This window comes from Salmo trutta, chromosome 14 (genome assembly GCF_901001165.1).
Source record: "Salmo trutta chromosome 14, fSalTru1.1, whole genome shotgun sequence".
NCBI classification, from domain to species: Eukaryota; Metazoa; Chordata; class Actinopteri; order Salmoniformes; family Salmonidae; genus Salmo; species Salmo trutta.
Genome location: NC_042970.1, coordinates 7,670,556 through 7,696,660, shown reverse-complemented (window position 1 = coordinate 7,696,660; position 26,105 = coordinate 7,670,556). Strand labels below are relative to the sequence as shown.

Below are 26,105 nucleotides of genomic sequence, written 5' to 3'. Positions count from 1 at the left end.
ATGTGACTAACAGAAATTGAATAATGTGTCCCTGAACAAAGGGGGGGTCAAAATCAAAAGTAACAGTCAGTATCTGGTGTGGCCACCAGCTGCATTAAGCACTGTAGTGCATCTCCTCCTCATGGACTGCACCAGATTTGCCAGTTCTTGCTGTGAGATGTTACCCAACTCTTCCACCAAGGCACCTGCAAGTTCCCGGACATTTCTGGGGGGAATGGCCCTAGCCCTCACCCTCCGATCCAACAGGTCCCAGACGTGCTCAATGGGATTGAGATCCGGGCTCTTCGCTGGCCATGGCAGAACACTGACATTACTGTCTTGCAGGAAATCACACACAGAACGAGCAGTATGGCTGGTGGCATTGTCATGCTGGAGGGTCATGTCAGGATGAGCCTGCAGGAAGGGTACCTCATGAGGGAGGAGGATGTCTTCCCTGTAACGCACAGCGTTGAGATTGCCTGCAATAACAACAAGCTCAGTCCAATGATGCTGTGACACACCACCCCAGACCATGACGGACCCTCCACCTCCAATTCGATCCTGTTCCAGAGTAGAGGCCTCGGTGTAAGGCTCATTCCTTCGACGATAAACATTTTTTACATTTACATTTTAGTCATTTAGCAGACGCTCTTATCCAGAGCGACTTACAGTAGTGAATGCATACATTTCATTTCATGCATATTTTTTTTAATTTGTACTTTTTTGTACTGGCCCCCCCGTGGTAAACGGGGGGGCCATAAACGCAAATCCGACCATCACCCCTGGTGTGACAAAACCGCAACTCGTCAGAGAAAAGCACTTTTTGCCAGTCCTGTCTGGTCCAGTGACTGTGGGTTTATGCCCATAGGGGACGTTTGTTGCCGGTGATGTCTGGTGAGGACCTGACTTACAACAGGCCTACAAGCCCTCAGTTGGCCTGTTGTGGACAGTCTGAACTGTGCGTTCCTGGTGTAACTCGGGCAGTTGTTGTTGCCATCCTCTACCTATCCCACAGGTGTGATGTTCGGATGTACCGATCCTGTGCAGGGGTTGTTACACGTGGTCTGCCACTGTGAGGACGATCAGCTGTCCGTCCTGTCTCCCTGTAGCGCTGTCTTAGGTGTCTCACAGTACGGACATTGCAATTTATTGCCCTGGCCATATCTGCAGTCCTCATGCCTCCTTGCAGCATGCCTAAGGCACATTCACGCAGATGAGCAGGGACCCTGGGCATCTATCTTTTGGTGTTTTTTAGAGTCAGTAGAAAGGCCTCTTTAGTGTCCTTCATAACTGTGACCTTAATTGCCTACCGTCTGTAAGCTGTTAGTGTCTTAACGACCGTTCCACAGGTGCATGTTCATTAATTGTTTATGGTTCATTGAACAAGCATGGGAAACAGTGTTTAAACCGTTTACAATGAAGATCTGTGAAGTTACTTGGATTTTTACGAATTATCTTTGAAAGAGAGGGTCCTGAAAAAGGGACCTTTCTTTTTTTGCTGAGTTTAGGATTTGAACTGACAACCCTTCTGTAACTTGTCTTCATCTCTTACTTCTCCAGGCTAACAGACATTATATCAGTTGCTGAAGTGTTTCCTCTGTCACTGCACTGCTACATGCATGTAGTTATAGATGTTCATATGCAGCTATTAGCACCTATGTTGTGCATTTGAATGCATTAGGAAGAGGATATGACGTCTGCCTCTCCACAGGTACCTAGAGGGCCTTCTGCGTCAGGCCAGCAGCAACCTGATCGTTCACTGCCCCGCAATGCACTGCTTTGTCAACCAGACCATCGAGAACGAGAATAGTTTCAGAGCAGAGGAGTACTCTGATATCTCAGGTGAGACCTGCCTGCAGTAGGGTAGCCTGGTGACCTCCACCCTCTCCACCCTCTCCACCTAGCTCCGCCCTCTCCACCTAGCTCCGCCCTCTCCACCTAGCTCCACCCTCTCCACCTAGATCCACCCTCTCCACCTAGATCCACCCTCTCCACCTAGATCCACCCTCTCCACCTAGCTCCGCCCTCTCCACCTAGCTCCGCCCTCTCCACCTAGCTCCACCCTCTACGATCTCATGTCTGCTCTATATATTTTCCATCCACTTTGCATAAGCCCTGAGAGATCTAATACCTCCTACAGAGTCACCTACAGACTCATCATCATAGAATGCATCCCAAATGGCACACTATTCCCTATAGAGTGCACTACTTTTGACAAGGGCCCTTATAATAGGGTGTCATTTTGGACTCAAATAATGTATTGTTTCAGTACTCCTTCTCTGTGTCTCTCACTCTGGCTTGACATTTACCAGGTGATTTACCTGCTATCTATAATATCAAGGCGTCGTATTGAACTGTCATAGTAGTGTTTGTTTAGTCAGCGTCTTTGTTTACAATCTACCGTCCACGTACACACAGATCTGATACACATCCAGGGGCCTATACTCTGCCAGAGCCCTGTACTACGAAGTAGGTGTTCAGGAGTTAGCCAGGTAACTTCGGTCAACTCTGAGTTCAACTCGGGATAACTGGTACCACGAAAGTAGCTCACCTTTTTAGCTAGGTACATTTCTATGGCAACAAATCCTTCAGAACTAACGTGCTGCTGGGCAGGCTAACTCAGGAATAACTCTGTTTATCCTTCATTCAGAACTAACCTGCTGCTGGGCAGGCTAACTCAGGGATAACTCTGTTTATCCTGCATTCAGAACTAACCTGCTGCTGGGCAGGCTAAGTCAGGGATAACTCTGTTTATCCTTCATTCAGAACTAACCTGCTGCTGGGCAGGCTAACTCAGGGATAACTCTGTTTATCTTGAATGAAGTGTCTGAGCCAAGAGTTGAGGACCAATGAAATCACATTCCCTCCCTCTTGCAAAGATAGCTTCATCATTCCCTTCATTTGAGGAAGAAGATTGATTAATAAAATGTTTTTTTTGTGTGTGTTAAAAAATGGTCATACATGTGTTATAGCCCTCAGGTGTTATAGCCCTCAGGTGTTATAGCCCTCAGGTGTTGTAGCCCTCAGGTGTTGTAGCCCTCGGGTGTTGTAGCCCTCAGGTGTTGTAGCCCTCAGGTGTTGTAGCCCTCAGGTGTTGTAGCCCTCAGGTGTTGTAGCCCTCAGGTGTTGTAGCCCTCAGGTGTTGTAGCCCTCAGGTGTTGTAGCCCTCAGGTGTTATAGCCCTCAGGTGTTATAGCCCTCAGGTGTTATAGCCCTCAGGTGTTGTAGCCCTCAGGTGTTATAGCCCTCAGGTGTTATAGCCCTCAGGTGTTATAGCCCTCAGGTGTTGTAGCCCTCAGGTGTTGTAGCCCTCAGGTGTTGTAGCCCTCGGGTGTTGTAGCCCTCGGGTGTTGTAGCCCTCGGGTGTTGTAGCCCTCGGGTGTTATAGCCCTCGGGTGTTGTAGCCCTCGGGTGTTGTAGCCCTCGGGTGTTGTAGCCCTCGGGTGTTGTAGCCCTCAGGTGTTGTAGCCCTCAGGTGTTGTAGCCCTCAGGTCCTAACTGCAGTCTAAACTACAGTCTAAACTACTATCAAGTCACAAAGCGAGGCCCAGATGCAGACACAGGAGGCAGATGGTTGGAGTCTTACAATGTTTATTCATCCAAAAAGGGGTTGGCAAGAGAATGGCCGTGGACAGGCAAAAGGTCAAAACCAGATCAGAGTCCGATAGGTACCGAAGGGCAGGCAGAATCAAGGTCAGGGCAGGCAGGATGATCAGGCAGTCAGGCAGGAATGTAGTCCAGAGTCAGACAGGGGTCAAAACCAGGAAGACCAGCAAAAGAGAATAGAAAAGGAGTACGGGGAAAAACACGCTGGTTGACTTGACTAAACATACAAGACGAACTGGCACAGAGAGACAGGAAACACAGGGATAAATACACTGGGGAAAATAACCGACAGCTGGAGGGGGTGGAGACAATCACAGGGACAGGTGAAACAGATCAGGGTGTGATAACTACATTCTAAACCACACATCCATATTCTCTCCCCTTCATCCCTAATCTGCCCAGAGATGCAGGCCCTGGCCGAGCTGATTGGTCCGTACGGTCTCAAGTTCCTCAGTGAGAACCTGATGTGGCACATCACCTCACAAGTCGGAGAACTCAAGGTAGGATTAAGCTTCAAACCTTTACAGACGGCTCATATCTCTCAGAGGGCTGGCTGGCGGTCTATCTCTGATCTGCCGCTGTTGAAATATGAAGTCACTCTTATTCTCCACCACACAGTCCAAAAGGAGCTGAACTCTTACTCTCCCCCACACAGTCCGAAAGGAGATGAACTCTTACTCTCCCCCACACAGTCCGAAAGGAGATGAAGGTCATTGTGACCTGAACATCCCCTTTTTTAAAATGTATATTTAAAAAATGATCTCATTTGTCTCTGCTTAAATAAAAGTTAAATCAACATACTGTCTGAAAGAATGTGTCCTGATCAATGTGTTATTACAGCTCCTACGGTAAATGGTAGAAAGTTGACAGTAAGATTGAACTTGACATTAACTCTGTGAATGCACTCATAACCTGGTAGTTTGACGGTATCTCACAACTGTAACTCTATCCATCTGTTTTTATTTTTCCTCTGCTCTTCTCTTTGCTTCTCCTTCCTTCCTTCCTTCCTTCCTTCCTTCCTTCCTTCCTTCCTTCCTTCCTTCCTTCCTTCCTTCCTTCTCTCCTCTCCTCTAATTTCCTCTCCTCCCTTCTCTTCTCTCCTCTCCCCTTCAGAAACTGGTGATAGAGAACATGGACGTGCTAGTTCAGATGAGAGCTAACTTTGACAAGCCTGAAGCCATGGCTAACCTCCAGAAGAGACTGCCTGGTAACACATGCGGATACACACACACACACCTGCGCGCACACACACACACACACACACTAACCTTCAGGGAAGAGTGCCAAGTGAGCTGCTGGGGGAACAGGAGGAAGATGAGAAGACAGCCAAACAGAATGCTTTATCAGTTGATGATGTAAAAGGTGATGTGAAACACCTCCGGGGGACTGAATCCTGTCTGATCTTGTTAGATGCAGTGCAGTGTATATAACTGGAGCTTCTCCAATTGACATCAATGCATGATTTCAGAGATGTCAAAACATCTCGGTGCCGTGCCTCATGATACTAAAAGGATAATAGATTGAATGAACGTAGCTTTAATCTCTCGTGTGTTCCTGTCCAGCGGGAGAGAACGTTCTGAAGAGGATGACCATCGTCGGAGTGATCCTGTCCTTTAGGGCCATGGCACAGGACACACTGGAAGACGTGAGACACATTCTACCACTTATAATATACTGAATGGAGAATTTCATTTCATTCCCCTCTTGTGGGTAATAAGGCTGTTGTTGTGTATTGTTGGTGTCATGTTATAACACTGTGAAGTCAGTTGCCATGAGGTGACACCAGCTGCCACGACTGTTTATGACATCTGTCACCCTTATGATGGAGGCTTCAAATAAAGTATTAATTTCCTGCAGAAAACACTCTTGGTGGTAGGGTACCCTATGACCAAGCTAATCCCTCTGTTCTCTGTTTTCCAGATCATGCAGAAGCATTGCCCCTACCTGATGGGGCCCATTGAGAGCCTAAGGGACCTGGTCTCCCCTGACACAGACATCAAGGTACAGCATGTTTTGCTTAGGTTTGGAAAATTGAATATAATCTGAGAGTAAAGAATAGGAGAGAATAGGGTAGGGTTCGATAGGGTAGGATGCGATATGGTAGGGTAGGGTGGGATAGGATAAGGAAGGGTAGGAGATGGTATGGTAGGGTTGGATAGGCTAGAGTAGGGTAGGGTGTTATAGGATAGGGTAGGATATGGTATGGTAGGACACAGTGGGTTGGATAGGGTATTATAGGGTAGGGTGGTTCAGGGTAGGATGTGGTAGGGTGGGATACGGTAGGGTTGAATATGGTAGATTAGGGTTGGATAGGATACGGTATTATAGGGTAGGATATAATAGGGTGGGATAGGATAGCATAGGACAGGGTAGGGTTGGACAGGGTTGGATAGGATATGGTATGGTAGGATAGGGTAGATTATTGTAGGGTAGGATATGATACGGTAGGGTGTGACAGGGTAGGATAGGATAGGAAAGGGTAGGGTTGGACAGGGTAGGGTTGGATTGGTAGGATATAATAGGGTAGGGTATGGTAGGATAGGATAGCATAGGGTAGGGTTGGACAGGGTAGGGCATGATAGCATAGGGTAGGGTTGGATCGGTAGGATTTAATAGGGTAGGATATGGTATGGTAGGACACAGTAGGGTTGTATAGGGTAGGGTAGGTTGGATAGGGTTAAATAGGATAGGGTATTATAAGGTAGGGTAGGAAAGGATATGGTAGGGTAGAATGCACTAGGGTAGGATACACTAGGGTTGGATAGGGTAGGACAGGATAGGGTTGGATAGGATAAGGTAATATAGGGTAGGATAGACAGGATATGAAAGGGTAGGGTGGGGTAGGATATTGTAGGGTAGGATAGGGTAGAATGATATGGTATGTTATAGGGTGGAATCGGGTAGGATAGAGTATCGCATGATAGGGTAGGGTAAACGGGGTAGAATAGGGTAGAATAGGGTATGGTAGGACAGAATAGGATAGGGTGGGATAGGGTAGGATGGGTAGGAGAGAATAGGGTAGTATGGGATCATTTCCAATAAACAACGGTTCATACAGTAACTTGAATTACAGTGTTATTCAGAGCAGTAGAGCGGCGGAACAGTAGAAAACTTATTTTATGAGTTGTCTCTGACTGTGGAAAGCCCCCTGGCCCGCTTATGTCTTTCCCCTGAGCGTGAGAGTAGGACATACAAAGCAGACATCCCAGACCCGGGTGTAAATACTATTGGAAACAATTTAAAAATACTTAATCTGTGCTGGTTTGAGTTTGTATAGTGCTATGGAAACCAATAGAAAAGTCAAACCCTGCCAACCTGGCACTCCAATCAGGCTAAAACAAATACTTAAAGTATTTGAAAGATATCAAACATTATTTGAACCCAAGTCTGCAGAGAAAACATAACATGCCACAGCCTGGTTCAGGATAAACCCTAAGACGTCAGCAGCACCAGGCACCAAGCAGAGGCAAGCTGACCTCCCTGAAAGAGACACATCATGTCTGTCTGGTCTGCAACCTCTCAACTAAAATAACCACCTCCATGGAAACATTCTGACCCCTCCAAAATACCCCCCCCCCTCCCCCCAACCCGTCCGTGCTACAGAAAGAGGGAACAGTAGTTAACCAATGCTTTATAGTTTCAGTTTAAGAAATATTCACTTAATGGAGGCCTTTTATGCTCAGCTAGAAGATAAAAAGAGCTAATAAGCCAAATAAGTAAATGAAAGCATCTTTAAGATAAAAATTGTTGAAAACATCTTGTTTAATTGATGCAGGTAACCCTAACGGTGTTTGAGCTGGCGTCTGCGGCAGGTCTGACTTGTGACATCGACCCTGCCTTGGTGGCAGCCATCGCTAGTATGCGTACAGGTAAATACAATAGTCTCTGGTGGGATGTCAGTTTTTATACTGGTCATGTTCCAAGACAATTGTCACTATCCGGTTTGAAGGACCACTTTATTGGTTTTGTACAATACATCTTTAGGACAAAACAGCAGGATTCCACAACCTATCCACCCCTTTATAGCTGGACTCCAATTGGCTAAAAAGTCAAACAAATGAAAAAATATTTAACCTATTAATGCATGTCTTTCAACTTTCCTTTTGTTTATTTCCTATGAATGTTTTCTAGAGTTTAGAAGAAGGGAAAAAAAAATATTTAAAAGGAAAGTTTGCTAAATATGACTTCTACTCTCCAGATAACTCATCTGTAGATGAGGAGTACAAGCTAACCTGCCTTCTCCTGGTTTACATCGCTGTGTCTCTGCCCATCCTGGCTCTGGATCCCAACTCCTACTACAGCAGACATTATGGTGGTAAGGACTGGCTTATTGACTTGTGATAAATGTACTTATTAATGTCCCTTTTCGCTCCCTGTGGAACATACGGTCACAGTAACCCTAGTGATATATTTAGTTCAATGAAAAACCAACAACATTAATTACATTGTGTCTCTGCCTTCTCTGACCCTGGACCCCAACTCCTCCTACCGTCGAGGATGTTCATTTCATCTAATAACCTTTTATTATAAACTGGTTGGTTCCAGCCCTGAATGCTGATTGGCTGACGGTCTTGGTATATGAGACCGTATACCATGGGTGTGACAAAGCATGTATTGTTACTGCTCTAATTACGTTAGTAACCAGTTTATAACAGCAATAAGGCACCTCTTGGGTTTGTGATATATGACCAATATGCCACTTCTAATGGCTGTATCCAGCACTCCGAGATGCGTCGAGCTTAAGAACAGCCCTTAGCCGTGGTACATTGGCCATATACCACACCCCCTCGTGCCTTATTGCTTAATTTAACCCTTGGGGAAATTCTTCAAGCAGGGTTGTATGTTGACCTTAATGTGATACGTGTAGTTCACTCCAACAAAAACAAAACTGCATTTAAAATGTTTTTCTTTTCAGATCTCGAAGTCTGCTCCAATGTGGAGTTGAATCCATGTCTGATTTACGTGTTCATGTGTTCATTTGGATCCTTATTGGGTGTTACAACAGCTACCCTTCTCATGCCATCTGTTGTGTGTAGATTAGTGCTAAGCGATTAACCGAAATGAATGCGCGATTGTGAGGTGATATAGAAAGCAGCTGTTGCTTCGCGAGGTATCTCTACCTGAAAATACATAATCTAAGTGATTTGATAGTTGGTATTCAGCAGTCATAAAAGTATGCCTTTGAAGAACTATTCGAATAGTGATTTTGTCAGACTGCATAGGCAGCAGCTCTATAGAGATGAGATGATGACTTTGAATGAAATATCAAATAAAACAAATGTAAAATACAAAACAACTGAAATATTTTAGTAAAGTGATGTAAGTAAATGACGGTTAATAAGTCATAAATAGTATTGGACAGTCACTACCATCACGGGACTTGTATTCATTGTTTTATTCTATGTTACAACATTCAATCCAGCATTTTTAATAATGAAACCGGAACTGATCCAACCTCAAGAAGCTGTGATCGCTCAGCACTAGCGTAGATCCAGCTGTATGCTTAAATCCTAACTGATTAGGAAAGACACGATAGTCACTGGCTCATTTTGAATCTTTCAGGAGTGAATCATAAGTAACATTTTCCACCTAATCTCCCATCGACGTCGATGCACGACTAAGTGAAATTCGACAGAAGTGGAATTTGCCACAGTTATGCTAACTGGTTCAATGTGGTTGACATTCCATGGACACTGGTCACGCCAGTTTACCAGAACTCGGGGGAACAGTGACATCATCACAGTCATCACTGTGACAGCTTGGAATACTTCTAATTCCCCGTTGACCTTAACTCAGACAGGTTGACTAATGAAAGACTTGTTTTTACCAAGGACTCTGGGTAGCGTCCCAAATTACACCCTATCCCCAAGAGTGCACCACTTTTGACCAGGGCCCATAAGGAAATGCACTACTTTTGACCAGGGCCCATAAGGAAGTGCACTACTTTTGACCAGGGCCCATAAGGAAGTGCACTACTTTTGACCAGGGCCCATAAGGAAGTGCACTACTTTTGACCAGGACCCATAGGGAAGTGCACTATATAGGGAATAAGGTGCCATTTGGGATGCTGTCGTGTTTTTTTTTATTTATTTTTTTACCTTTATTTAACTAGGCAAGTCAGATAAGAACAAATTCTTATTTTCAATGACAGCCTAGGAAGAGTGGCTTAACTGCCTTGTTCAGGGGCAGATTGCCAGATTTTGACCTTGTCAGCTTGGGGATTCGATCTTGCAACCTGTACGGTTACTAGTCCAACGCTCTAACCACTAGACTACCTGCCGCTCTAACCACTAGACTACCTGCCGCTCTAACCGCTAGACTACCTGCCGCTCTAACCGCTAGGCTACCTGCCGCTCTAACCGCTAGGCTACCTGCCGCTCTAACCGCTAGGCTACCTGCCTCTCTAACCGCTAGGCTACCTGCCTCTCTAACCGCTAGGCTACCTGCCTCTCTAACCGCTAGGCTACCTGCCGCTCTAGCCGCTAGGCTACCTGCCGCTCTAACCGCTAGGCTACCTGCCGCTCTAACCGCTAGGCTACCTGCCGCTCTAACCGCTAGGCTACCTGCCGCTCTAACCGCTAGGCTACCTGCCGCTCTAACCGCTAGGCTACCTGCCGCTCTAACCGCTAGGCTACCTGCCGCTCTAATTACTAGGCTACCTGCCTCTCTAACCACTAGGCTACCTGCCGCTCTAACCACTAGACTACCTGCTGGCCCCATAGTGATTGTGTCAGACAGCATATGCTTTTCATAAAGTTAGTCTATTGAGTTGGCACAGAGCCGGATGGAGAACTCTAAGAGCATCAAATAACAACCGTGGATCAAAGTCAGAGAGATGGTGACATCAGAGATGGCGTTTACGTCGGTTTTTCTCTGTCTGCGTTTTTAAACATGACCTGGAATTAAAGGATTCAGAAACCCTGATGAAGACAGGATCCGTCGAAGCGTCGGTAGGATTGTTGTTGTTACATCAGAGCTATAGAATGTGTGGCCACCTTCTTTTTGTTATTGGCAGTGCTGGATCTAAAGGACACCGCCTACGGTCTAGGGAGTTGACTGTTAATGTAAATAAAATAAAAAGTGGTGTCTTTCATTTAGTTTGGTTTCCCTCTAACTGTGTGGCTCTGGCTTATGCTTTGATAATTGATTGATTGACCGCAGGGAACCACAACAGCTTTCATTGTCTGGCCACTGCCGTCACCCAAATAATTCATTGATTGATTTAATTGATTGACCGCAGGGCATCACAACAACATCCACTGTCTGGCCACGGCCGTCAACCAGCTGTCCGCAGCCATGTTCACCGTCGAGAGCAAGAACATAGAACAGCACCTTAAAGAGTTCCTCCTGGTACGTGATCAACCTGAAACACCGTCTCTAAAGAGGTCACGTTGACACAGGACATTTTCATCTGATAAACAGTTGTCCGGTAGTTGTAGATCTAGTCCTAATACTAAAGGTGATCTTGTTCTTCTAGGTGGCGTCTTCCACTCTGCTCCAGCTGGGTCAGAATGTAGAGAATAGGGTGGACAGCAAGAACAGAGATTCCATCTACCTTCTCCTGCACATGGTAGGCTCAGGTCTTCTTGGAAACATGCACATCCTACAGTATTTCTACTTTATAGTAATGTTGAAAATGTCAGGGGCCATATCTAGGTCCTTATGGGTCGTTCTGACTCCGACAAGGATTACTGACTGACTCATAACAAGGTCCGAGACGTTTTCCCCTGTCAGGTCACATGGTCAGGAGAAAACGTCTGACTCTAGTCAATAATCATGTATACTGTACATGTAACCTTTTTTATTTTCTATACATGGATAATGTATTCTCTTCGTCTGATTGGCCACTTACCTCCTCTACAGATCGTGGAGGCGTCGCCGTTCCTCAGCCAGGACATGTTGGAGAGCTGCTTCCCTTATGTCCTGTTGAGGAACGCTTACAGAGAGGTCTACAAGAACTCTATCATTACACTGGGCTAACACACACACACACACACACACACACACACACACACACACACACACACACACACACACACACACACACACTGCTGAGGAACGTCTACAGAGAGGTCTACAAGAACTCTATCATTACACTGGGTAACACACACACACACACACACACACACACACACACACACACACACACACACACACACACACACTGCTGAGGAACGTCTACAGAGAGGTGTACAAGGCCTTCCTCAAATCCCTGGGCTGACTGCACTGAGTATCCAATATACCCTCTTCTAGGCTGGGATTCAACCCGCTCGCTTTTGTAGACAGTGTTGCTTTCAAAGGCAATGTTAACCGTGTTCGTCAGGCCTGCTATAGCACAGTTTCAGATTCAATCCAGGCTCTAGTCTCTGATGTCGCCAAATACTGCCTTCTGCTCTGTAGGGTCTCGGTCGGGTTACTGTAAAAGCACTGTGAGGTCTAGGTCTTGTTACTGTAAAAGCTCAATGGGGTCAACGTTGGATTACTGTAAAAAGCACTTTGTGACAACTGATGATGTAAAATGGGATTTATAAATAATAATGGTTGATTGATTTGTTACTATGCACAGCTAACAATATATGTAGCTTTGTAAACTTTCAGAAATGACTGCTATAAGCTTAATTTAACCATTAAAGGGTTTATGAAAGAAAATGTCAAATCGTTTTTGGAGAGATCTTGAAAAAATATAATACTTACTGCCATTGTCTATGAATACAGGTTACTGATGTTAATTTAAATGTGTGTTTACAGTACAAGAGAATAACAACATGCACATTATACACATTACACTAATATGAGTGTATTTCCAGCCCACCGCTCAGAAAGACTACCTACCCCAACCTGTACCAGGCGTCGCCTGTGTTCAGCCCTGGGGTCTGTTGATAGGCTGGGGAGAGTGTGTCCCATCCTGTAGTGTGTGTACTGGGCCTCCCCAATGGTCTAGAAGTTCTCAGTAGGGACTCTGTGGAACACCTCACACCTCAATAGATAGGAACACCCCAGTAGATGGAACACCCCAGTAGGTGGAACACCCCAGTAGGTAGGAACACCCCAGTAGGTAGGAACACCCCAGTAGGTAGGAACACCCCAGTAGGTAGGAACACCCCAGTAGGTAGGAACACCTCAGTAGGTAGGAACACTCCAGTAGGTAGGAACACCCCAGTAGGTGGACCACCCCAGTAGGTAGGAACACCCCAGTAGGTAGGAACACCCCAGTAGATGGAACACCCCAGTAGGTAGGAACACCCCAGTAGGTAGGAACACCCCAGTAGGTAGGAACACCCCAGTAGGTAGGAACACCCCAGTAGATGGAACACCCCAGTAGGTAGGAACACTCCAGTAGGTAGGAACACCCCAGTAGGTAGGAACACCCCAGTAGGTAGGAACACCCCAGTAGGTGGAACACCCCAGTAGGTAGGAACACTCCAGTAGGTAGGAACACCCCAGTAGGTAGGACCACCCCAGTAGGTAGGAACACCTCAATAGGTAGGAACACCTCAATAGGTAGGAACACCCCAGTAGGTAGGACCACCCCAGTAGATGGAACACCCCAGTAGATGGGAACACCCCAGTAGGTAGGAACACCTCAATAGGTAGGAACACCCCAGTAGGTGGAACACCCCAGTAGGTAGGAACACCCCAGTAGATGGGAACACCCCAGTAGGTAGGAACACCTCACACCCCAGTAGGTAGGAACACCTCACACCCCAGTAGGTAGGAACACCCCAGTAGATGGAACACCCCAGTAGGTAGGAACACCCCAGTAGGTGGAACACCCCAGTAGGTAGGAACACCCCAGTAGGTAGGAACACCCCAGTAGGTAGGACCACCCCAGTAGGTAGGACCACCCCAGTAGGTAGGACCACCCCAGTAGGTAGGAACACCCCAGTAGGTAGGAACACCCCAGTAGATAGGAACACCTCACGTGATGGAGTACATTGAGACATGGCTGAACGTGGCTGAACAGCTCCTCACTATTTAGCACAATTATACTACTGTATAGCACATTAGCCTTGTTCATACCTGGTGCTAACATTTACCCTTTGTCATGATCTTATCCACATTCTGATTGTGACCACATTTTCACACATGTGTAGATGATTGAAAGATCTGTGATCTGATTGTGATCAGATTTTCCTGCTCACTTCTGGAGGTGGTCAGGCATGCATTGTGTCTGGATTACCAGTCAAATGTAAACAGGTGTTGATGTTCAAACCATTTAAATCAGCATTATACTGGCCTCTAAAATCATCGACAGGTAGCATCATTGACTTATTGCATCAGTACATGAATAAATAAATCTATAATTATTTTGAAAGAATATCTGTCGTATAATTTGCATACAGGGAGTCACCAGCTAATCTGGTCACAATGTGGACATGGTGGACGGATAAGAGATGCAAAAAAATCTTGATCACATAGTGATCAGGACACATTAATCAAGGTGTGTGTGTGTGTGTGTGTGTGTGTGTTTGGGGGGTGTGTGTGTGTGTGTGTGTGTGTGTGTATGGGTGGGATGGAAGGAGTGTGTGTGTGTGTGTGTGTTTGGGGGGGGGGGGGTGTATGGGTGGGGTGGAAGGAGTGTGTGTGTGTTTGGGTGTGTGTGTTTGGGGGGGGGGTATTGAGAAAGAAGAATAGGGGGGCTCTTGATAAATGAAAATTCTACAAAGCAGATATTTGAGTCTAGGTCTGATGGTCCATTTATTATTAGATTTATATTCCAAATCTAAGATCAGTTGGTGAATGACCCTAAGGCCTTGTCCCAGCTCCCTCCTGAGGCCTTGTCCCAGCTCCCTCCTGAGGCCTTGTCCCAGCTCCCTCCTGAGGCCTTGTCCCAGCTCCATCCTGAGGCCTTGTCCCAGCTCCCTCTTGAGGCCTTGTCCCAGCTCCCTCCTGAGGCCTTGTCCCAGCTCCCTCCTGAGGCCTTGTCCCAGCTCCATCCTGAGGCCTTGTCCCAGCTCCATCCTGAGGCCTTGTCCCAGCTCCATCCTGAGGCCTTGTCCCAGCTCCATCTTGAGGCCTTGTCCCAGCTCCATCCTGAGGCCTTGTCCCAGCTCCATCCTGAGGCCTTGTCCCAGCTCCCTGTGTGCTGTAGGTCTTGTTCAGGGAACATCCTACTGTACTCCACAGTGGCTGGTGGGAAAATGGGCTTACGTAAAGGATCACAGCTTGTAGTGTTGGTGACAGAGTTGGTAGAGATGCTCACCTGCTGAGAGCTGGAGATCTCCAAGCCACAGGACCTATGCACACACAAACACACAGATACACACATACACACTCTCACACACACTCTGTCACATTCATTCAGTCACACACATTTTCAGATATACACTTACACACACACACACACACACACACAGCCTCTGCAGCCAGGAACCACGCTATGAATCCCAGAATACCGAACGCTGACATCAGCCTGGAGACGTTCAAAAAGTAAGTACCAAAGACACACCGGTAATGTGCTATAGATCCACATAGAAGTACATTACAGTTTCATGATGGTAGACAGAGTAGTAGTTGTAAAATAACTATGTGGAAAGTTAACCTTTTGCTTCTATCATTGACGGTTGCATGAAACTAGGTTGGACGTTTCACACTGGATAATGTTAGCCAAGATAATAATACGTTCCTAATTTATGATCGGTTGGTGAATTCATTTTTAAAATATAAGATGTGGATAATTTAGTATGTTACTTCAGATCTTCAAACTGCTCCTGATAATGCTAAATCCTCACAACAGTTTTATACTGGGACTAAAGGTTCCCATGTGTCTGGGATTTATAGAGGTATAAAGTCAATTCTCTCTCCAGTAAAAGTAAATATTCAATGAATTATGTCTTCGCTTGGCGGGCGGGTGGTGGGGGGGGGGGAGAGAGAGAGACACTCACTCACTCTGGGGGATGAAGGGAGTGGACAGGACCTAACTAACATGTTTAATTTAGACTAGAGGAAGAAGAGGATGCTATTCAGTCAGTATGAAATCAGATCAATCGTGTTTAATTCAGATTAGATAAAGAGGATGTCCAACAGTTATTATGAAACCAGATCAATCATGTTTAAATCAAACTTTGTTGAAGAGGTTCTCCAACAGTCATTCAGACTAGATGAACAGGATGTCATGCCAGTCATTATGAAACGTGATCAATCATGTTTCATTCGTGTGGAGAATGTAACGCAGCCGTTATGAAATCAGATCTAACATTGTAAATGAAATCAGATCTAACGTTGTAAATGAAATCAGATCTAACGTTGTAAATGAAATCAGATCTAACGTTGTAAATGAAATCAGATCTAACGTTGTAAATGAAATCAGATCTAACATTGTAAATGAAACCAGATATGACATTGTAAATGAAATCAGATCTAACATTGTAAATGAAACCAGATCTAACATTGTAAATGAAACCAGATCTAACGTTGTAAATGAAACCAGATCTAACGTTGTAAATGAAACCAGATCTAACGTTGTAAATGAAACCAGATCTAACGTTGTAAATGAAACCAGATCTAACATTGTAAATGAAACCAGATCTAACGTTGTAAATGAAATCATATCTAACATTGTAAATGAAACCAGATCTAACATTGTAAATGAAACCAGATCTAACATTGTAAATGAAACCAGATAACACTGAGAAGCCTTGGCGAACCATCACTGGAAGACTCCTCCCACTCTGCTGTTTGAGGGGTTCTCGTTTTTTTATTTTTTATGTAACTACTTCTACTAAGTACATTTTATTCTGGGGGGGGAAATAAAGATGAAGGATCTTTTTTAACACTTTTTTTTCCTCCCTTTGAGATGGTGATGATTTCCACCCTGATGCCAACATGTAAACAGCATTTTTGGTTACATGTCAAACGTATAACAACCAACTAAATAAAATTGCTTTTGAATGTAATTTTTTTAATAAAAACCCCAGACAGATGTTGAAACCTGTAAATCGACTTCAACATGTCTTTTTGTTTTTCATACTTTTCTTAGACACAACGTATGTCACCAATGTCATTTCTCCGATAGAAAAACAAAAACGTTTTTTATTAAAGTGATCGACTTGAGGAAATCAAATCCTCCAGATTAAATGCGGTCGTGCACTGTGAATTGAAGAGGCACGTCGAGGAGCATGGGAGACAAGCAACCAGGGGAAAGCACTCTGCTGTGAGCAGACTGGACATTTCCCCGGCGACGTCGCCAGACAGCTCTCACAGCTATAAAATGAGGCTTAATTAATTGAAGATATACATGGTGTATGTATGCCCCAGCAGTACTCAAGTTAAAACCTGATTTGAATTTCTGATCTTGTAAATGACTAGAATCTCTTTGAAGATTACACTATACTGGAGGAGTAGTTTCAGCCTCCACACCTGGGATGTTGTTTTGAGGAATGTGCAGAATTCAAAGAAACTGCTGTAATGTGTTGTAATGTACATTTTAGTCATTTAGCAGACGCTCTTATCCAGAGCGACTTACAGTAGTGAATACAGACATTTCATTTTTTTTTTTCTTCTCCGTACTGGTCCCCCGTGGGAATCGAACCCACAACCCTGGCATTGCAAACACCATGTCTCTACCAACTGAGCCACACGGGACCTGTAACATGTGGCCTCAGGTTATCGTTGTGTGTTTTCATTTGACATGTAAGGTTGATGTTTTTCTGGGTAATCGAATAGTAGTTTGAATTGTTGTGGGTGACTTTGAAGGACAGTTTATATTGGTTTATTTTGGTTTGGTCACTCCAGGCCCTGTAGTGAAAAAGACTTTGGTCTGTGCTTTGCCAGTGCAGTGGAAAATTCTCATTGGGGTTTAGAGTACACACACTGCCTTGAAAGCATAGCAGTCAACACCCCATCAGTGAAGTTGGCTCGGTTCTCTATTTTACTCTCTCTCTCCCCTTCCCCATCTCTCTCTCTCTCTCCTTCCCCATCTCTCTATCTCTCTCTCTCTATCTCTCTCTCTCTATCTCTCTCTCTCTCTCTCTCTCTCTCTCTCTCTCTCTCTCTCTCTCTCCTTCCTCATCTCTCTATCTCTCTCTCTCTCTCTCTATCTCTCTCTCTCTCTCTCTCTCTCTCTCTCTCTCTAGCTCTAGCTCTAGCTCTAGTTAGCCCTGCTTCCTTTCACAGCACTGACATAACTGACACACTTTAGCCTAGACCTATCACAGTCCAGCTAGGTCCCCCCAGATGGGTGCAGGCTACGCAGGCTGGGGTGTACCAGAAGTGTTTCTCGGGACAGAGAACTTTGGGTGGTTCCGTTGAGCAGTAGGCTATCTGAGAGACCTTTTTACTTTCCAGTTGTTTTTCAGGAGAGTCTCTCTCTCTCTCTCAGTGCTCTGTGTCACTACGCCTGAGCTCTGTGATAAGGATTGTAAAGGACAGTACCATTGGGTTTTGCAGGCAGTGTCAAACTGTGGGTCTGTAAGGGTTTTGCCTTACTGTGACTGTGGGCTGGATGGCTGAGCTGGTGAGAGTGAGGAAGAAACACCTCCAGATGCCTATCTCCAGGTAAGAGAAAGGAACTCTGGGAAATGGGAACAGGGGCGAAAAAGTGGTAATGCATTTCCAAACATCATTAAGTAGTGTAAACCTTTCCTGTTTGTGATAAGGTAGGATTTAGGAGGTTACTGTGACATGCTGAGGTTACTGTGACATACTGAGGTTACTGTGACATGCTGAGGTTACTGTGACATACTGAGGTTACTGTGACATACTGAGGTTACTGTGACATGCTGAGGTTACTGTGACATGCTGAGGTTACTGTGACATGCTGAGGTTACTGTGACATGCTGAGGTTACTGTGACATGCTGAGGTTACTGTGACATGCTGAGGTTACTGTGACATGCTGAGGTTACTGTGACATGCTGAGGTTACTGTGTGTACTGAGGTTACTGTGACATGCTGAGGTTACTGTGACATACTGAGGTTACTGTGACATGCTGAGGTTACTGTGACATACTGAGGTTACTGTGACGTACTGAGGTTACTGTGACATGCTGAGGTTACTGTGTGTACTGAGGTTACTGTGACGTGCTGAGGTTACTGTGACATGCTGAGGTTACTGTGACATGCTGAGGTTACTGTGACGTGCTGAGGTTACTGTGACGTGCTGAGGTTACTGTGACATGCTGAGGTTACTGTGACGTACTGAGGTTACTGTGACATGCTGAGGTTACTGTGACATGCTGAGGTTACTGTGACATGCTGAGGTTACTGTGACATGCTGAGGTTACTGTGACGTACTGAGGTTACTGTGACGTACTGAGGTTACTGTGACATGCTGAGGTTACTGTGTGTACTGAGGTTACTGTGACGTACTGAGGTTACTGTGACGTACTGAGGTTACTGTGACATGCTGAGGTTACTGTGACGTACTGAGGTTACAGTGACGTACTGAGGTTACAGTGACGTACTGAGGTTACAGTGACGTACTGAGGTTACAGTGACGTACTGAGGTTACTGTGACGTACTGAGGTTACAGTGACGTACTGAGGTTACTGTGACGTACTGAGGTTACTGTGACGTACTGAGGTTACTGTGACGTACTGAGGTTACTATGACATGTTGAGGTTACTGTGTGTACTGAGGTTACTGTGACATGCTGAGGTTACTGTGTGTACTGAGGTTACTGTGACATGCTGAGGTTACTGTGACATGCTGAGGTTACTATGACATGTTGAGGTTACTGTGACATACTGAGGTTACTATGACATGTTGAGGTTACTGTGTGTACTGAGGTTACTGTGACGTACTGAGGTTACTGTGACATACTGAGGTTACTGTGACATGCTGAGGTTACTGTGACATGCTGAGGTTACTGTGACATGCTGAGGTTACTGTGACATGCTGAGGTTACTGTGACATACTGAGGTTACTGTGACATACTGAGGTTACTGTGACATGCTGAGGTTACTGTGACATACTGAGGTTACTGTGACATGCTGAGGTTACTGTGACGTGCTGAGGTTACTGTGACGTGCTGAGGTTACTGTGACGTGCTGAGGTTACTGTGACGTGCTGAGGTTACTGTGACGTGCTGAGGTTACTGTGACGTGCTGAGGTTACTGTGACATGCTGAGGTTACTGTGACATGCTGAGGTTACTGTGACATGCTGAGGTTACTGTGACATGCTGAGGTTACTGTGACATGCTGAGGTTACTGTGACGTACTGAGGTTACTGTGACGTGCTGAGGTTACTGTGTGTACTGAGGTTACTGTGACGTGCTGAGGTTACTGTGACATGCTGAGCTTACTGTGACATGCTGAGGTTACTGTGACATGCTGAGGTTACTGTATGTACTGAGGTTACTGTGACATGCTGAGGTTACTGTGACATGCTGAGGTTACTGTGACATGCTGAGGTTACTGTGACGTACTGAGGTTACTGTGACGTACTGAGGTTACTGTGACATGCTGAGGTTACTGTGACATGCTGAGGTTACTGTGACATACTGAGGTTACTGTGACATGCTGAGGTTACTGTGTGTACTGAGGTTACTGTGTGTACTGAGGTTACTGTGACATACTGAGGTTACTGTGACATGCTGAGGTTACTGTGACATGCTGAGGTTACTGTGACATGCTGAGGTTACTGTGACGTGCTGAGGTTACTGTGACGTGCTGAGGTTACTGTGACGTGCTGAGGTTACTGTGACGTGCTGAGGTTACTGTGACGTGCTGAGGTTACTGTGACGTGCTGAGGTTACTGTGACGTGCTGAGGTTACTGTATGTACTGAGGTTACTGTGACATACTGAGGCTACTGTGACATGCTGAGGTTACTGTGACATGCTGAGGTTACTGTGACATGCTGAGGTTACTGTGACATGCTGAGGTTACTGTGACATGCTGAGGTTACTGTGACATGCTGAGGTTACTGTGACATGCTGAGGTTACTGTGACATGCTGAGGTTACTGTGACATGCTGAGGTTACTGTGACATGCAGAGGTTACTGTATGTACTGAGGTTAGTGTGACATACTGAGGTTACTGTGACGTACTGAGGTTACTGTGACGTACTGAGGTTACTGTGACGTACTGAGGTTACTGTGACGTACTGAGGTTACTGTGACGTACTGAGGTTACTGTATGTACTGAGGTTACTGTATGTACTGAGGTTACTGTATGTACTGAGGTTACTGTGACATGCTGAGGTTACTGTGACATGCTGAGGTTACTGTGACATGCTGAGGTTACTGTGACATGCTGAGGTTACTGTGACATGCTGAGGTTACTGTGACGTGCTGAGGTTACTGTGACATGCTGAGGTTACTGTATGTGCTGAGGTTACTGTGACGTGCTGAGGTTACTGTGACTTGCTGAGGTTACTGTGACTTGCTGAGGTTACTGTGACTTGCTGAGGTTACTGTGACTTGCTGAGGTTACTGTATGTGCTGAGGTTACTGTGACCTGCTGAGGTTACTGTGACCTGCTGAGGTTACTGTGACCTGCTGAGGTTACTGTGACGTGCTGAGGTTACTGTGACGTGCTGAGGTTACTGTGACGTGCTGAGGTTACTGTATGTACTGAGTTTACTGTGACATGCTGAGGTTACTGTGACATGCTGAGGTTACTGTGACATGCTGAGGTTACTGTGACATGCTAAGGTTACTGTGACATGCTGAGGTTACTGTGACATGCTGAGGTTACTGTGACATGCTAAGGTTACTGTGACATACTGAGGTTACTGTGACATACTGAGGTTACTGTATGTACTGAGGTTACTGTGACATGCTGAGGTTACTGTGTGTACTGAGGTTACTGTGACGTACTGAGGTTACTGTGACGTACTGAGGTTACTGTGACGTACTGAGGTTACTGTGACGTGCTGAGGTTACTGTATGTACTGAGGTTACTGTGACATGCTGAGGTTACTGTGACATGCTGAGGTTACTGTGACATACTGAGGTTACTGTGACATGCTAAGGTTACTGTATGTACTGAGGTTACTGTGACATGCTAAGGTTACTGTGACATACTGAGGTTACTGTATGTACTGAGGTTACTGTGACATGCTAAGGTTACTGTGACGTGCTGAGGTTACTGTGACGTGCTGAGGTTACTGTGATGTGCTGAGGTTACTGTGACGTACTGAGGTTACTGTGACGTGCTGAGGTTTCTGTGACATGCTGAGGTTTCTGTGACATGCTGAGGTTTCTGTGACATGCTGAGGTTACTGTGACATGCTGAGGTTTCTGTGACATGCTGAGGTTTCTGTGACATGCTGAGGTTACTGTGACATGTTGAGGTTACTGTATGTACTGAGGTTACTGTATGTACTGAGGTTACTGTGACGTACTGAGGTTACTGTGACATGCTGAGGTTACTGTGACATGTTGAGGTTACTGTGACATGTTGAGGTTACTGTGACATGTTGAGGTTACTGTGACATGCTGAGGTTACTGTGACATGCTGAGGTTACTGTGACATGTTGAGGTTACTGTGACATGCTGAGGTTACTGTATGTACTGAGGTTACTGTATGTACTGAGGTTACTGTGACGTACTGAGGTTACTGTGACGTACTGAGGTTACTGTATGTACTGAGGTTACTGTGACGTACTGAGGTTACTGTGACATGCTGAGGTTACTGTGACATGCTGAGGTTACTGTGACATGCTGAGGTTACTGTGACATACTGAGGTTACTGTGACATGCTGATGTTACTGTGATATGTTGAGGTTACTGTGACATGCTGAGGTTACTGTGACATGTTGAGGTTACTGTGACGTGCTGAGGTTACTGTGACGTACTGAGGTTACTGTGACGTACTGAGGTTACTGTGACATACTGAGGTTACTGTGACATGTTGAGGTTACTGTGACGTGCTGAGGTTACTGTGACGTGCTGAGGTTACTGTATGTACTGAGGTTACTGTGACATACTGAGGTTACTGTGACATGCTGAGGTTACTGTATGTACTGAGGTTACTGTGACATGCTGAGGTTACTGTATGTACTGAGGTTACTGTATGTACTGAGGTTACTGTATGTACTGAGGTTACTGTATGTACTGAGGTTACTGTGACGTGCTGAGGTTACTGTGACATGCTGAGGTTACTGTGACATGCTGAGGTTACTGTGACGTGCTAAGGTTACTGTGACATGCTGAGGTTACTGTATGTACTGAGGTTACTGTGACATGCTGAGGTTACTGTGACATACTGAGCTTACTGTGACATACTGAGGTTACTGTGACATGCTGAGGTTACTGTGACATGCTGAGGTTACTGTGACGTGCTGAGGTTACTGTGACATGCTGAGGTTACTGTGACATACTGAGGTTACTGTGACATACTGAGGTTACTGTGACATACTGAGGTTACTGTGACGTGCTGAGGTTACTGTGACATGCTGAGGTTACTGTGACATGCTGAGGTTACTGTGACATGCTGAGGTTGCTGTATGTACTGAGGTTACTGTGACATGCTGAGGTTACTGTGACATGCTGAGGTTACTGTGACATGCTGAGGTTACTGTGACGTACTGAGGTTACTGTATGTACTGAGGTTACTGTGACGTACTGAGGTTACTATGACGTGCTGAGGTTACTGTGACGTGCTGAGGTTACTATGACGTGCTGAGGTTACTGTGACGTACTGAGGTTACTGTGACATGTTGAGGTTACTGTGACATGTTGAGGTTACTGTGACATGCTGAGGTTACTGTGACGTGCTGAGGTTACTATGACGTGCTGAGGTTACTGTGACGTGCTGAGGTTACTGTGACATACTGAGGTTACTGTGACATGCTGAGGTTACTGTGACATGCTAAGGTTACTGTGACATACTGAGGTTACTGTGACATACTGAGGTTACTGTGACATACTGAGGTTACTGTGACATGCTGAGGTTACTGTGACATGCTGAGGTTACTGTGACATACTGAGGTTACTGTATTTACTGAGGTTACTGTATTTACTGAGGTTACTGTGACATGCTGAGGTTACTGTGACATGCTGAGGTTACTGTGACATGCTGAGGTTACTGTGACATGCTGAGGTTACTGTGACATGCTGAGGTTACTGTGACATGCTGAGGTTACTGTGACGTACTGAGGTTACTATATATACTGAGGTTACTGTGACGTGCTGAGGTTACTGTGACGTACTGAGGTTACTGTGACATGCTGAGGTTACTGTGACGTACTGAGGTTACTATATATACTGAGGTTACTATATATACTGAGGTTACTGTGACGTGCTGAGGTTACTGTGACGTACTGAGGTTACTATATATACTGAGGTTACTGTGACATGCTGGGGTTACTGTGACGTACTGAGGTTACTGTGACATACTGAGGTTACTATATATACTGTAATATATTTGCTGCGTCTAGTTCTGAGAACACATCCCTCGCTCTACGTCATGCACACTGAAACACTCTACTGCTTTTGTTTCATGAGTGTGTTTGCTTTTTGGTTTCCTTGTCCATCTATCTATTTGCTCCACACTAGGTTGTTCTGCACTTTGTAATGTGATTGCAAGACGTTTATTTTGACAGTTGGTATGCAGGCTCTTGGGTGAAAACCCAGGGTTGATGTGAATTGTTTAGTTTGGAGCCACGCTTTTCTGTAGTGCGCCGTACTGCTCCGCACTCAGCGTTGATTAAACATTGAGTTAAGTGCTTACGTCGGTGTCTGTGGACCATCACAGCCGTCCTGGTCCTGGGCCAGCGGCCATACGCTAACACAATCAGCTCTCTCTGTTGGCCGAGACGTTAGCGTCCACACTTGTGTCAGTCAAAACAGCATCATAACAGCATAACAGCATCATAACAGCACCATAATAATGTCAGAACAGCATTATAACAGCCTCATACCTCTGCCTTAGCAGAATCATAACAGCATCATAACAGCACCACACCAGCACCATACCAGCACTATACCAGCACCATACCAGCACCATACCAGCACCATAATAGCACCATAACAGCACCATACCAGCTCCATAATAGCACCATACCAGCACCATACCAGCACCATAACAGCACCATACCAGCATCATAACAGCACTATAACAGCACCATACCAGCATCATAACAGCACCATAACAGCACTATAACATCACTATAACACCATACCAGCACCATAATAGCACCATAACAGCGTAATAACAGCACTATAACAGCACCATACCAGCACCATAATAGCACCATAACAGCACCATAATAGCACCATAACAGCACCATAATAGCACCATACCAGCACCATAACAGCACTATAACAGCACCATACCAGCACTATAACATCACCATAACAGCACCATAATAGCACCATAACAGCATAATGCCAGCACCATAACAGCATCACAGCACCTAAATAGCAGCACCATAACAGCACCATAACAGCATCATACCAGCACCATAACAGCACTTTAACATCACCCTACCAGCACCATACCAGCACCATACCAGCACTATAACATCACCATACCAGCACCATACCAGCAGCATACCAGCACCATATCAGCACCATAACAGCACCATAACAGCACTATAACATCACTATAACACCATACCAGCACCATAACAGCATAATTAAGCACCATAACAACATAATGCCAGCACCATAATAGCACCATAACAGCACTATAATATCACCATACCAGCACCATAACAGCACCATAACAGCGTAATAATGTAATAACAGCACCATAACAGCACCATAACAGCACCATAACAGCGTAATAACGTAATAACAGCACCATACCAGCACTATACCATCACCATACCAGCACCATACCAGCACCATACCAGCACTATACCATTACCATACCATCACCATACCATCACCATACCAGCACCATACCATCACCATACCAGCACCATACCATCACCATACCATCACCATACCAGCATCATAACAGCATCATACCAGCACCATACCATCACCATACCATCACCATACCAGCACCATACCAGCACCATACCAGCACTATAACATCACCATACCATCACCATACCATCACCATACCAGCACTATAACATCACCATACCATCATCATACCAGCACCATACCAGCACCATACCAGCACTATACCATCACCATACCAGCACCATACCAGCATCATAACAGCATCATACCAGCCCCATACCAGCACCATAACAGCACCATGCAGGCATTACTACACTATCAGGGTAGGTAGGCAGGCTTTACAGTATCAGTAGGAGGCAGGTGAGGTGTTAGCCAATGGCAAGAGGGGTCATTGGGTTAACACAGTGCCATATCATCTCTTTGACACTCTGGTATGTGCTTAAATCCCTGGAATATTTCCCTCGAATATCTAATAATTTTGATAATGATCATTCATAATTTATTGTATTTAAACAATGATGGTTGGACAAAATGTGGTTTGTTTTAGTGTAACAACTAGACATTAGGTCCCTGAATTCTACAGATTAAACTGTGTGCATTAAACATTCTTCCATTGTTTTCTTTCCTGCTTTTTGAACATTCAACAGAAGTTATCAAACAGATTCCCGGGACTCTAAATTCACAATGAAGCGTTGCGTCCTCTGCAACAGCGTTCCAAT

The 26,105-nt window shown here is 45.3% G+C and overlaps 2 protein-coding genes across 3 annotated transcripts in view; both read left to right on the top strand.

Annotated features, from left to right (window-relative positions):
- The window catches only part of nckap1l (NCK associated protein 1 like), a 48,208-nt gene extending 35,967 nt beyond the window's left edge, over positions 1–12,241 (top strand). The window contains exons 22-32 of one of the 2 annotated variants that reach the window (XR_003880982.1): positions 1,691–1,821; positions 3,988–4,085; positions 4,699–4,792; positions 5,148–5,230; positions 5,506–5,586; positions 7,361–7,454; positions 7,784–7,900; positions 10,826–10,935; positions 11,063–11,155; positions 11,449–11,657; positions 11,774–12,241. Coding sequence is in view for 1 of the 2 variants with exons in the window: in XM_029774301.1 (XP_029630161.1) it covers positions 1,691–1,821; positions 3,988–4,085; positions 4,699–4,792; positions 5,148–5,230; positions 5,506–5,586; positions 7,361–7,454; positions 7,784–7,900; positions 10,826–10,935; positions 11,063–11,155; positions 11,449–11,565 (1,018 nt within the window). In the remaining variant the exon portion in view is untranslated. Of the gene's footprint in view, positions 1–1,690; positions 1,822–3,987; positions 4,086–4,698; positions 4,793–5,147; positions 5,231–5,505; positions 5,587–7,360; positions 7,455–7,783; positions 7,901–10,825; positions 10,936–11,062; positions 11,156–11,448 lie in introns of both variants that reach the window. The other variant, XM_029774301.1, reaches the window with a different exon arrangement.
- Positions 12,242–17,708: 5,467 nt separating this feature from the next.
- Positions 17,709–26,105, top strand: part of LOC115207313 (calcium/calmodulin-dependent 3',5'-cyclic nucleotide phosphodiesterase 1B) — a 28,709-nt gene continuing 20,312 nt past the window's right edge. Inside the window, exon 1 of the mRNA XM_029774304.1 lies at positions 17,709–18,081. Within this exon, the coding sequence (XP_029630164.1) occupies positions 18,029–18,081 (53 nt within the window). The 5' untranslated portion in view covers positions 17,709–18,028. The remainder of the gene's footprint in view (positions 18,082–26,105) is intronic.